The sequence below is a fragment of the Pseudoliparis swirei genome, chromosome 23 (genome assembly GCF_029220125.1).
Source record: "Pseudoliparis swirei isolate HS2019 ecotype Mariana Trench chromosome 23, NWPU_hadal_v1, whole genome shotgun sequence".
Lineage (NCBI taxonomy): Eukaryota > Metazoa > Chordata > Actinopteri > Perciformes > Liparidae > Pseudoliparis > Pseudoliparis swirei.
Window position 1 is genome coordinate 2,214,757 of NC_079410.1, and position 13,456 is coordinate 2,228,212.

At 40.7% G+C, this 13,456-nt stretch overlaps 1 protein-coding gene across 1 annotated transcript in view; it reads left to right on the forward strand.

The window, feature by feature from the left end:
• Positions 1–1,375: 1,375 nt before the first annotated feature.
• The window catches only part of gsg1l (gsg1-like), a 25,730-nt gene continuing 13,649 nt past the window's right edge, over positions 1,376–13,456 (forward strand). The window contains exons 1-2 of the mRNA XM_056407145.1: positions 1,376–1,664; positions 7,211–7,258. Of these exons, the coding sequence (XP_056263120.1) occupies positions 1,376–1,664; positions 7,211–7,258 (337 nt within the window). The remainder of the gene's footprint in view (positions 1,665–7,210; positions 7,259–13,456) is intronic.

Here is a 13,456-nt window from a genome sequence, read left to right on the forward strand (position 1 = left end):
TCCCTCCTTGTATCCTTCATGTTCCCTCCTCGTTCCCTTCTTGTATCCTCCATGTTCCCTTCACGTTCCCTCCTCGTTCCCTCCTTGTATCCTCCATGTTCCCTTCACGTTCCCTCCTCGTTCCCTCCTTGTATCCTTCATGTTCCCTCCTCGTTCCCTTCTTGTATCCTCCATGTTCCCTTCACGTTCCCTCCTCGTTCCCTTCTTGTATCCTCCATGTTCCCTTCACGTTCCCTCGTTCCCTCCTTGTATCCTCCATGTTCCCTTCATGTTCCCTCCTTGTATCCTCCATGTTCCCTTCATGTTCCCTCCTCGTTCCCTCCTCGTATCCTCCATGTTCCCTTCACGTTCCCTCGTTCCCTCCTCGTTCCCTCCTTGTATCCTCCATGTTTCCTTCACGTTCCCTCCTCGTTCCCTCCTTGTATCCTTCATGTTCCCTCCTCGTTCCCTTCTTGTATCCTCCATGTTCCCTTCACGTTCCCTCCTTGTATCCTTCATGTTCCCTGAAAAACTACAACCATCACAGCAGTCCTTTAAAGAGATGAACACAGGTTCAATGATTCTTTATTTTTCATGATTTAACGGTTAATCGCTTATTATTATTATTTTAAATTGATGAACTCGGTAAACAATGAGATGGAAATAAAACATGTCAAACATTATGTATACATGAATAAAGATACCATTAATATTTAATTCATCTTTTTCATAATTCTTCATGTAAAAAGTTGTATATTTCATTTTGTTTGCTGCTTTTCTTTGTTACATATTTTATTATAACAATAAACTGAATAAACAAATGAAAACTGATATTTTTTATATAATATATCGACATCAATCAAATTTAGTTGAGGCTGTGACGTGTCCTCCTCTTTTTTATGAGAACAGTCGGTCACGGTGATGACGCACGAGAGAGACAGAGAGAGAGAGAGAGAGAGAGACAGACAGACAGACAGACAGACAGAGAGAGAGAGAGAGAGAGAGAGAGAGAGAGAGAGAGAGACAGAGAGAGAGACTCCGCTCTCGTTCCGCTCTCTGCCAGTGGTCACTCTTCTGTCGGTGATGCTGGGTCCGGGTCCAGGTCTAAGTCCAGGTCTACCTACAGGTCTAAGTCCAGGTCTACCTCCAGGTCTACGTCTCTGAGCGGGTCCGGGTCCAGGTCTTCGTGTCTGAAGTAGATGGAACGTTCCGGGTCTCGGGGATCCCGGATCACCTGTCTCGTCTCTCCGGTCTGAGGACCACCTGCCTCTCAAAGAGGACACGCGCACATTCTGCTCCGTGCGCCACCGCCGCGCCATGCCGCTCCGCCTCTGACCTCCTCCTCCTCCTCCTCCTCCTCCTCTCCTGGAGGAACTTTTGTTTCCTCCCTTGGACCATGAGGACCACCCGCAAGTGCCGCGCGCTGCTGTCCGTGAGCCTGAACCTGGTGGCGCTGTTCTTCTCCACCACCGCCTTCATCACCACGTACTGGTGCGAGGGCACCCAGCGCGTGCTCAAGCCCAACTGCAGCCCGCAGCGGCGCCTCAACTGCATCGACTACGGCGTGAACGAGACGGACCAGAGCAAGGTGCACTACAGCTGGGAGACCGGGGACGACCGCTTCCTCTTCCGCCGCTTCCACACCGGCATCTGGTACTCCTGCGAGGAGAACATCGACGAGGCAGGTGGGCGGCGCGCGCAACAAGTTAAAAAAATCCATTAGTTTTATAGAGCCAGTAAACACGCATCTGGGTTTTATCGTTTTTATAGTTTTACAGTTTATGGGCCTTTCAATCAGAAGCTTGTTGATTTCCCTCCAGAATAAAAGAAGATAGGTTCAAGTGTCTCTCACTTAGTTTGTTGTAATGGATTAATCATTAGAGATTAATTGATTATTGTCACATTTTTATTTTTTATTTGTAATCACTCGATTCATTTTTCTCAGATATGACGAGTTGTTGATTTTCCGTCTTTATTTAGAATAAACTCGGTATTTGTTGTTTTTAAAAAGACTTTTTTGCGGCACTGAAGTTAAAGAATAATTCATATTTATTTTAGTTACTGAGGACGTAATTAAAATAAACAAATGTATAGTTTACTCTTTAAAAAGTCTCATAAAACAGGAGGAAATAGTCCATTTGTTGGGACTATTTTCAGCGGCGGATTAATACACGTTTACTGAGCTGTTTCCATCTGAGAGTTCCACAACAATCCTGTTTTAATAAATTGACCTGCACCTCTAGGGAGAGGAGTCCAGCATGTCGCTCTGTAACTCATGAGGCAGACATTATACATATTAATATATATATATATATATTAATATATATATATATATATATCTATATATATATTAAATACACAAATAGAAAACAATGAATCCTTTACATTCGACATTCCCCCAAGTGCCCATATGTGGTGCCAATGTTGGAAACAAGCTCCAGAAATATGTACGTGTTTACAAACTCCCCCGACCTGAACTTTGACCTCTGACCTCTGTGTTCAGTTCATTTAGTAAAATCTGGTTGCTGTAAACGATTTATTGAGAAAGAGTCGTGTCGAATAAAGAGTTTTATAAAGAAATATCCCCCAAATGTTGTCAGTGTGACAGAAGTGGCCACACGTGATGCGTTCAGGGGCCGCTGGAAAAATGGAATGGTTTTGATGTGTGTTGTATGAATAATCTTTATTATTTATTACACCAGATGTTTATAGATTAAACCAGACACTCGTCAACAGTCGAGCGTTAAATATTACAACGACACGCAGAATAAGGTTTTAAGACAACACGAGTTGTTTGAGGTCAGATCTCAGATCCGCCTGATGAAGACGAGTGGGACACGTTCATAACATTCATGTTTCACACACACCAGACATTCAGATGAAGACCATGTTCCCTATGAGTTCTCCCCGCGGCTGATGAACACGAAAACTCCTCAAATGTTCCGTTTACGAGCCACCGGGTTTTATTCCCGTTTAAATGACCAGCTGATGAAGATCCAACGTCATCATCATCAAACTCCACCTGCAGAACATTTACCTCGTCAGGAGAGAAGCTGCTCCTGACCCTGTTGAGTCAATTCAATTCAATTCAGTTCAATTCAATTCAATTCAGTTTATTTGTATAGCCCAATTTCACAAATTACAAATTTGTCTCGGAGTGCTTTACAATCTGTACACATAGACATCCCTGCCCCAAAACCTCACATCGGACCAGGAAAAACTCCCAAATAACCCTTCAGGGGGAAAAAAAGGGAAGAAACCTGCAGGAGAGAACAGAGGAGGATCCCTCTCCAGGATGGACAGAACAATAGATGTAATGTGTACAGAAGGACAGATTTAGAGTTTAAATACATTCAATGAATATGACAGAGTGGATGAATAGTTCATAGTAGGCATATTCCACGATGGAGACCTCCACGATCCATCAGGCAGATGGCGGTGGGGAGGAGGAGTGGGCGGAGTCTCAACAGTGGGCGGAGTCTCAACAGGACAGTGGCGTAGTCAGGAGCAGGAATTCCACGACCCAGACCTCGATGATCCATCAGCAGATAGGATCTATGCCGTCTCATAGGGTCCGATGACCCCATGAGACGTGAAGTCTAAGGACTCCGGGAGAAAGCAGAGTTAGTAACGTGTGATTGAGAGATGAACATTCATCCTTAAGGAGAGAAAAAAGAGGAGATAGGTACTCAGTGCATCCTAAACGTCCCCCGGCAGCTATAAGCCTATAGCAGCATATCAAGGGGCTGGACCAGGTGAACCTGATTCAGCCCTAACTATAAGCTCTGTCAAAGAGGAAGGTCTTAAGTCTACTCTTAAACGAGGTGACTGTGTCTGCCTCCAGGACTGAAGGTGAAGCTGGTTCCATAGAAGAGGAGCTTGATAACTAAAGGCTCTGGCTCCCATTCTACTTTTTAAGACTCTAGGAACTACAAGTAGTCCCGCATTTAGTGAGCGTAGCTCTCTAGTGGGGCAATATGGTACTACATGCTCCTTAAGATATGATGGTGCATCACCAATCAAGGCTTTGTACGTTAAGAGAAGAATTTTAAAAGTGATTCTTGATTTTACTGGGAGCCAGTGCAGAGCAGCTAGTGCAGGAGTGATGTGATCTCTTTTCTTAGTTTTAGTGAGAACACGAGCTGCAGCATTCTGGATCAACTGGAGGGACCTAAGAGATTTATTAGAGCAGCCTGATAATAAGGAGTTGCAGTAATCCAGTCTCAAGTAACGAACGCGTGAACCAATTTTTCTGCATCTTTTTGAGACAAGATGTGCCTGATTTTTGAAATATTACGTAGATGAAAGAATGCAGTCCTTGAGATTTGCTTTACGTGGGAGTTAAAGGACAAGTCCGATCAAAGATAACGCCAAGATTCTTTACAGTGGTGTTGGATGCTAGGGCAATGCCGTCTACAGAATCCACATCACCAGATAATTGATCTCTGAGGTGCTCAGGGCCGATTAAAATTACTTCGGTTTTGTCTGAGTTTAACATCAAGAAGTTGCAGGTCATCCATGTTTTTATGTCTTTAAGACATGCTTGAATTTTACCGAGTTGGTTGCTCTCCTCTGGTTTTATCGATAAATATAGTTGAGTATCATCTGCATAACAATGAAAGTTTATGGAGTGTTTCCTGATAATATTGCCCAAAGGAAGCATGTATAAGGTAAATAAAATTGGTCCAAGCACAGAACCTTGTGGAACTCCGTGATTAACGTTGGTGGTTATCGAGGCGTCATCGTTTACAAATACAAACTGAGATCGATCTGATAAATAGGATTTAAACCAAATTAGTGCCGTGCCTGAAATGCCAATCGACTGCTCCAGTCTCTGTAACAGGATGTCATGGTCAATGGTGTCGAATGCAGCACTAAGGTCTAACAAGACCAGGACAGAGAGGAGTCCTTTATCTGCTGCCATTAAGAGGTCATTTGTAATTTTCACCAGTGCCGTCTCGGTGCTGTGGTGTTTTCTAAATCCTGATTGAAATTTCTCAAATAAACTATTATGATGTAGAAAGTCGCACAACTGATTTGCGACCACTTTCTCAAGGATCTTAGAGAGGAAGGGGAGGTTAGAGATCGGTCTGTAGTTAGCCAACACCTCTGGATCCAGAGTGGGCTTCAGGAGAGGTTTAATAACAGCCACCTTGAAGGAGTGTGGTACGTGGCCTGTTAGCAGAGACACATTGATAATATCTAATAGAGAGCCGCCAATTAAAGGCAAAACGTCTTTAAGCAGCCTCGTCGGGATGGGGTCCAAGAGACAGGTAGACGTGTTCGAAGTAGAAACCGTTGAAGATGATTGGTCACGGTTGATGGGAGAAAAGCCCTCCAAATATACACCAGGGCATACAGCGGTTTCCAAGGCCATTCCACTTGAGGACAAATTGGCACTGGTTATGGGCAAGAGAATATTAATCTTGTCCCTAATAGTTAAAATCTTTTCATTAAAGAAGTTCATAAAGTCATTACCACTGAGGTTTATAGGAATGCTCGGCTCCACAGAGCTGTGACTCTCTGTCAGCCTGGCTACAGTGCTGAAGAGAAACCTGGGGTTGTTCTTATTTTTCTCTATTACTGATGAGTAATAGGCTGCTCTGGCATTACGGAGGGCCTTCTTATAAGTTTTAAGACTATCTCGCCAAACTAAGCGGGATTCTTCGAGATTAGTTGAACGCCATATGCGTTCAAGCTTTCGTGACGTTTGCTTCAGTTTGCGGGTCTGAGGGTTATACCAGGAGCAAACCTCCTCTTCCTCACTGTCTTCTTCTTCAGAGGGCTATCGAGTCCAGTGTCATTCTCAGAGAGCCTGTGGCACTGTCAACAAGATGATCAATCTGGGACGGACTAAAGTTAGACCAGGAGTCCTCTGTTATATTGAGACGTGGTATCGAATCAAATACAGAAGGAATCGCTTCTTTAAATTTAGCTACAGCACTGTCAGTTAGACATCTGGTGTAGAAACTTTTGACTAACGGAGTACACTCCGGTAGTATAAATTCAAAAGTGATGAGGTTGTGGTCTGACAGAAGAGGATTCTGTGGGAAGACGTTCAAATGCTCAATGTCAACGCCATAAGTAAGAACAAGATCAAGCGTGTGGCCAAAGCTGTGAGTGGGTTTCTGTACTCTCTGACAGAAGCCAATCGAGTCCAACAAGGAGATGAATGCAGCACTAAGGCAATCATTATCAACATCCACATGGATATTAAAATCTCCAACAATAATAACTTTATCAGTTTTAAGAACCAAACTTGATATAAATTCTGAGAATTCAGATATAAACTCTGAATATGGACCTGGTGGCCGGTACAGAATCACAAATAGAATTGGCTGTAGTGTTTTCCAGGTTGGATGTGAAAGACTAAGAACAAGGCTTTCAAATGAGGTGTAGTGTAATTTTGGTTGAGGATTAATTAATAGGCTCGATTCAAAGATGGCTGCTACTCCACCTCCTCGACCGGTGCCTCGAGGAATGTGAGTATTAATATGACTTGGAGGCAACATAAATCAATGTGATTATCTGATATTAAATCATTTAGTAACACAGCTTTAGATGACAGAGATCGAATATTTAGGAGACCACATTTAATAGACCTGTTTTGTTGCACTGCTGAAATAATGGTGTTAACTTGTATAAGGTTATTGTGTCCGACTCCTCTTCTGCTTACTTTTGATTTATTTAATTGAAGTGGCCGTGGGACAGACACAGTCTCTACTCTAGAGTCATGGGTGGGTAACTGCTCGAATGGAAGAGCAGAGAAGGGTGTTAAACTACAACTCTGCTCCCGGTTCCTGATCTGAACTGAGTCACAGCTGTGAGACACGAGGACATACATACGAAACAATGCTCAGTTAGATCATTTATATGTGAATATATATATGTATATATATATATATATTCATTTATCTATTTATTTATCTATTTATTTATATATATATATATATATATATATAAATTCATTTATCGATTTATTTATTTATATATATATATATAATTATATACATAATATATGTATTTATATATATATATAGAGCTGGTTGCATCCAGCCTGACTCAGTGGTTTGACTCGTTTCCTCTTTTCTCTCTGTTTTTCCATTCCTTCTTCTCATTAATCCCCTCATCCTCTCTACTTCTCTCTTCCTCATCCCATTTCACCTTGTTCTCTTCACCTCTTTGCACCCCCCTCTTCCTCTCCCCCTCATGCCCCCCCCTCCTCTCTCAGGTGAGAAGTGTCGGCGCTTCATTGATCTCGCCCCGGCGTCGGAGAGAGGTGAGTAATGGCCATCATTAGGCAACGCCGCCGCTCCCCACCTGTTCGTTAGGCCCGGAGAAAACCACGGGAAAAACTATTATATATATTATATATATATATATATATATATAATATATAAATAAACAAATATATAAATGAATATATATAAACTGTATATTTATTTATATATTTATTTATAAATAAACATATATATATGTATTCATATATATAATTATATACATTATATATAAATATATATGTATATTTATAAAAATACATATTTATATATATTAATATGTATAATATAAATATATATTTATATTAATAGTTATATATTTATATATATAGAATATATAAATACATATTTATATTGATAGTTGTATATATATATATTTATTCATATAAATATATATATATATATAAATATGAATATAAATAAAGATCTTCTCATGGTTTGATTCTGCCTTTTGTAAAACAGAGTTCACCTCAACTTGCCGTAGTTTATTATAAACACAAAGGAATGTGTCAGTTATCTATTCCGAGATGACTCAGATGTCACTCAGAAGGTTTTTGCCGTTCACCGTGTCCTTTCAAGTAAATTAAGGTTAAATGCTTCCGAGCATCAGCACCTGAACAAGGAAGAACAGTTGACATTTAAAGAGAGGAGACAGATTGAGGTTTGAGGGGTCTGGATTGGTATCTGTCAAGCCAAATGTAGAAAAGAAGAAGTTCCCTTCAGCAACAGGTCCTCCGAATGAAAGGCGTCCTTCAGAGCTCCCTTCAGGGTGACAGGGGTTCATGGGCCGGCTGACAGAATGAGTCTTTGTACCCGGAGGTACCGCGCTCTGCGGACGGGTCCACATTGAGAACCTCCAGGGACCTTTCGTTGTTACAGTCACACAGACATGGCGGGGGGTCGCCATGTGCCGGTACCGGGGAGCAGTAAAGCTCAGTGGAGTTGGAATTGAAACTCACACATGACAACTTCATGGTGACACATATGGGAAAAGTCATCGGATTACCAAAGACGGATGGGTTCGTCCTCTGAGGACCACGAATGTGTGTTTTCAATTTCATGTCAATCTTTCGAATAGTTCTCGAGACAATTAGTTCGAAACCACAAATGTAAATCTCATAGTGCTAGAGAAGATCTGAAAGGTTTATCCTCTGAGGACCATGACTGTCTGGACAAACAATCAAGGCAATCCCTCCAATGGGTCCAGAGACATTTCATTAAAAACCACAAATGTGAACTTCATGGTGGCGTCAGATGAGACGTTGGAGGATCACCAAAGACAGATGGGTTCATCCTCTGAGGACCACGAATGTGTGTACGACGTTTTAAGGCAATCCATCCAATAGTTCTTGAATATTCTATTAAAAAACCCAATGTGAACTTCATGTTGGCATCAGATGAGACGTTGGGAGATCACCAAAGTCAGAAGGGTTCATCCTCTGAGGACCATGAATGCCACCCTGCTTTAATGCTACAGGGTTACAGGAAAAGAGCAGCCGGCTGGTGGCTCCCAGGTCAATGTTCGGAAGAGGAGGCTTGAGTCTGCCTTAAAGGTACAGCGCGAATCATTTGGAGGAATCCATCGGGCAACAATGGAAAGAGACTTCTTTGTGTTTCTTCGACCTTCAGAAAGAGACGTTCATACACCTACGGACAGACCACGGAGAAGCTTTAGTTGGTGAGGGCTAGGAGGACTTGGTTCTGCCGGTGGGACCATGATCCGACCAGTGATCCGCCCCACATTGGAGGCGGATCCTACAGGTTTGGCTCGTGGTATACCAGGATGAAGATGGCTGGTAATTGGGCCGACGGGATTTGTTTCTAAGACCTTCTTCCCCAGTTTCTAGAGGGAATATATTCATATATTCTCCCGTGAACTCTGAGAGCTCGGATGCCGGCGTGTGCGCGCACATCGGGACGAAAAAAAGTCACTTGCACCCCCCCCCCGTCAACAACTCTTCTCGGCTCGCGCGCGGCAGAGCTTCGATGCAAGTTATGTGCCCCCCTGTGTATAAATGTATATATGTGATTAATCATGATTAATCCACAGAAACCTGTGATTAACCTGATTAAAAATTGTAATCGTTTCACAGCCCTAATAAATATATACATATATATAAATATATACATACATATATAAATATATATAAATATGTATATATATACTGTACATAATATGTATATATAAATATATTAATATATATATAAATATATATACATATATAAATATATGTATATATATACACTACCGTTCAAAAGTTTGGGGTCATCCAGACAATTTCGTGTCTTCCATGAAAACTCACTTTTATTGATCAAATGAATTGAAAATTGAATCGAAAATATAGTCAAGACATTGACAAGGTTAGAAATAATGATTAATATTTGAAGTATTAATTTTGTTCTTCAAACTTCAAGCTCAAAGGAAGGCCAGTTGTATAGCTTATATCACCAGCATAACTGTTTTTAGCTGTGCTAACATAATTGCACGGGTTTTCTAATCAGATATTAGTCTTCTAAGGCGATTAGCAAACACAATGTACCATTAGAACACTGGAGTGATAGTTGATGGAAATGGGCCTCTATTCACCTCTGGAGATATTTCATTAGAAACCAGACGTCTCCACCTAGAATAGTCATTTACCACATTAACAATTTTTGTTATCTTAAGTTATCTTTATTGAAAAAACAGTGCTTTTCTTTGAAATATAAAGACATTTCTAAGTGACCCCAAACTTTTGAACGGTAGTGTATAAATATATATAAATATATGTATAAATATATATATATAAATATATATATAAATATATATATATATATTTTCTTATTTTACACGCCGTCTTCTTTATTGCGACGTATTGTTGTCGTCATCAAGGTTGTCAGGAAGTATTGTCTTTGTCTTGTATTTCTTCTCTATATTTGTCTTTTGAAGGATACTCTATGCTCAGCAGACAGACACAGAGTCGTGTGAGGAGCTGTAATGAGAGAACCTCTCTCTGCAGATGAAGGGAGGTTTTGGTTTTTTTCCAGAAGAAGGGGAATATTCTGCTGCTGGTGGGCGTCGCCTCTAATTTGCCATTTCATGCAGAGCAGGTAGTTAATAATGTAAGTTGTGCCGTGGATCCGTGTGTGGATGCCATCTGGAGGGAAGCGCGGCGGCGCTGATGTGATGTATGGAGCGGGCCGACCTTGCCTCACACAAGGATGCGATGTGGTAATGTGGCTTCCTTTGAGCCCTCGCTGCTGCGCGTCACACAGCTGCTGCACACGCACACACAAGTTCCTCAAGATGAAAACTTCAACGAATAAACAAACAAGAAAATCCAATTTGGTTAAGAAGGAAAGACTCCGGAGTGGTCGTGAGTCCCCCAGCAACAAACCACCTTTTCTTAGTAATTAACTTCTACAGGACTGTCTCAGAAAATTAGAATATTGTGATAAAGTTATTTATTTTCTGTAATGCAATTAAAAAAACAAAAATGTCATGCATTCTGGATTCATTACAAATCAACTGAAATATTGCAAGCCTTTTATTCTTTTAATATTGCTGATTATGGCTTACAGCTTAAGAAAACTCTAAAATCCTATCTCATAAAATTTTAATATTTCCTCAGACCAAGTAAAAAAAAAGATTTATAACAGCTGAGTGTTTGTCAAGGCTCAGGAAACCCTTGCAGGTGTTTCGAGTTAATTAGACAATTCAAGTGATTTGTTTAATACCCTACTAGTATACTTTTTCATGATATTCTAATATTTAGAGATAGGATATTTGCGTTTTCTTAAGCTGTAAGCCATAATCAGCAATATTAAAAGAATAAAAGGCTTGCAATATTTCAGTTGATTTGTAATGAATCCAGAATGCATGACATTTTTGTTTTTTTTAATTGCATTACAGAAAATAAAGAACTTCATCACAATATTCTAATTTTCTGAGACAGTCCTGTATATGTGTTTTATATATTTAGCGCTGTGGCTAACAGCAAACCTGATTAAATATTTGAATTATAAAGTAATTATGCAGCAAAGCAGTAGACAACGACCACACAGCGGCATGGTGTGATGTTCTCTCTCTTTAGCACCAACAGAAAGAGACGGAATGATTTGTACACCACAAATAAAAGTATAAGAGAAAGTTTCCCATCAGCTTTGTATCACGGTGCAGCAACGACGATGCTACGTGATTCACGATAAACAAAACTACAGCAGGTATTGTAGTTTTGTTTATCGTGAATAACGTAGCATTATGCGCAACAATGTGTCGCAACAATGTGTCGCAACAATGCAACGCAAAAAAGTATCGCAAAAATGTGTCTCAAAAATACGTCGGAATAATGTGTCGTAACAACGCGACGCAACAATGTGTCGCAAAAATACGCCGCAAAAATACGTCGTATTAATGTGTCGTAACAATGTGTCAGAACAATGTGTCGCAACAACGCAACGCAACAAAGTATCGCAAAAATGTGTCGCAAGAATGTGTCGCAAAAATACGTCGGAATAATGTGTCGTAACAACGCGACGCAACAATGTGTCGCAAAAATGTGTCGCAAGAAAGTGTCGTAACAATGTGTCAGAACAATGTGTCGCAACAACGCGACGCAACAAAGTGTTGCAAAAATGTGTCGCAACAATGCAACGCAACAAAGTATCGCAAAAATGTGTCGCAAAAATACGTCGGAATAATGTGTCGTAACAACGCGACGCAACAATGTGTCGCAAAAATCCGCCGCAAAAATACGTCGGAATAATGTGTCGTAACAATGTGTCGGAACAATGTGTCAGAACAATGTGTCGCAACAACGCAACGCAACAAAGTATCGCAAAAATGTGTCGCAAAAATGTGTCGCAAAAATACATCGGAATAATATGTCGTAACAACGCGACGCAACAATGTGTCGCAAAAATGTGTCGCAAGAAAGTGTCGTAACAATGTGTCAGAACAATGTGTCGCAACAACGCGACGCAACAAAGTGTTGCAAAAATACGTCGTAATAATGTGTCGTAACAACGCGACGCAACAATGTGTCGCAGGAACTAAACATGTCTTTCAGCTCCTTGATAATGAAAAGTAACACAATAGAAGAACACTCCTCCAAAATAACAGAATTAAAACCAGAAGCACATTAAATCATCATGTATTCAACACTGCATTCATTTCTCTGTTATTTCATTTAAATTCAATTCAATTCAGTTTATTTGTATAGCCCAATTTCACAAATTACAAATTTGTCTCGGAGTGCTTTACAATCTGTACACATAGACATCCCTGCCCCAAAACCTCACATCGGACCAGGAAAAACTCCCAAATAACCCTTCAGGGGGAAAAAAGGGAAGAAACCTTCAGGAGAGAACAGAGGAGGATCCCTCTCCAGGATGGACAGAACAATAGATGTCATGTGACCAGAAGGACAGATTTAGAGTTAAAATACATTAAATGAATATGACAGAGTGTATGAATAGTTCATAGTAGGCATATTCCACGATGGAGACCTCCACGATCCATCAGGCAGATGGCGGTGGGGAGGAGGAGTGGGCGGAGTCTCAACAGTGGGCGGAGTCTCAACAGGACAGTGGCGTAGTCAGGAGCAGGAATTCCACGACCCAGACCTCGATGATCCATCAGCAGATAGGATCTATGCCGTCTCATAGGGTCCGATGACCCCATGAGACGTGAAGTCAAAAGGACTCCGGGGAGAAAGCTAATACATTTAAATAATGAGTCAGCAGACAGGAGATTAATCATCTACAACTGATTAATGGTTTATCGTTTACTGTTTTTAATTCATTAACTCCTTGTGAGTTTGTGTCACTGTGTTGGAAACGAAGACGTTTTAAAGACGGCTTCAGTCTGAGCTCCAAACTTTTTTCTTCATTATTTAATTGATTTCTTCTGAAATTAATTGAAATATTAATCAGAAGTGACATCGTCGCAATCATCAGCCGAAACCACTTATTCAAATTTGACATCCTAAATTAATCAATTTAATCAATTAACCAATAATCTTTTCTAAATCTTAATAAGTCTGCTTTCTAGACGTGGAAGTGTTTTGAGAAAACCTTTAAAGAGTCAAACACCTGTAAGAGAACACACACACACACAAACACACACACACACACACAAACACACACACACACACACACACACACACACACACACACACACACGCTCTCATTAAAGCTGTAATTAAAAGAGGCTCGGTCTG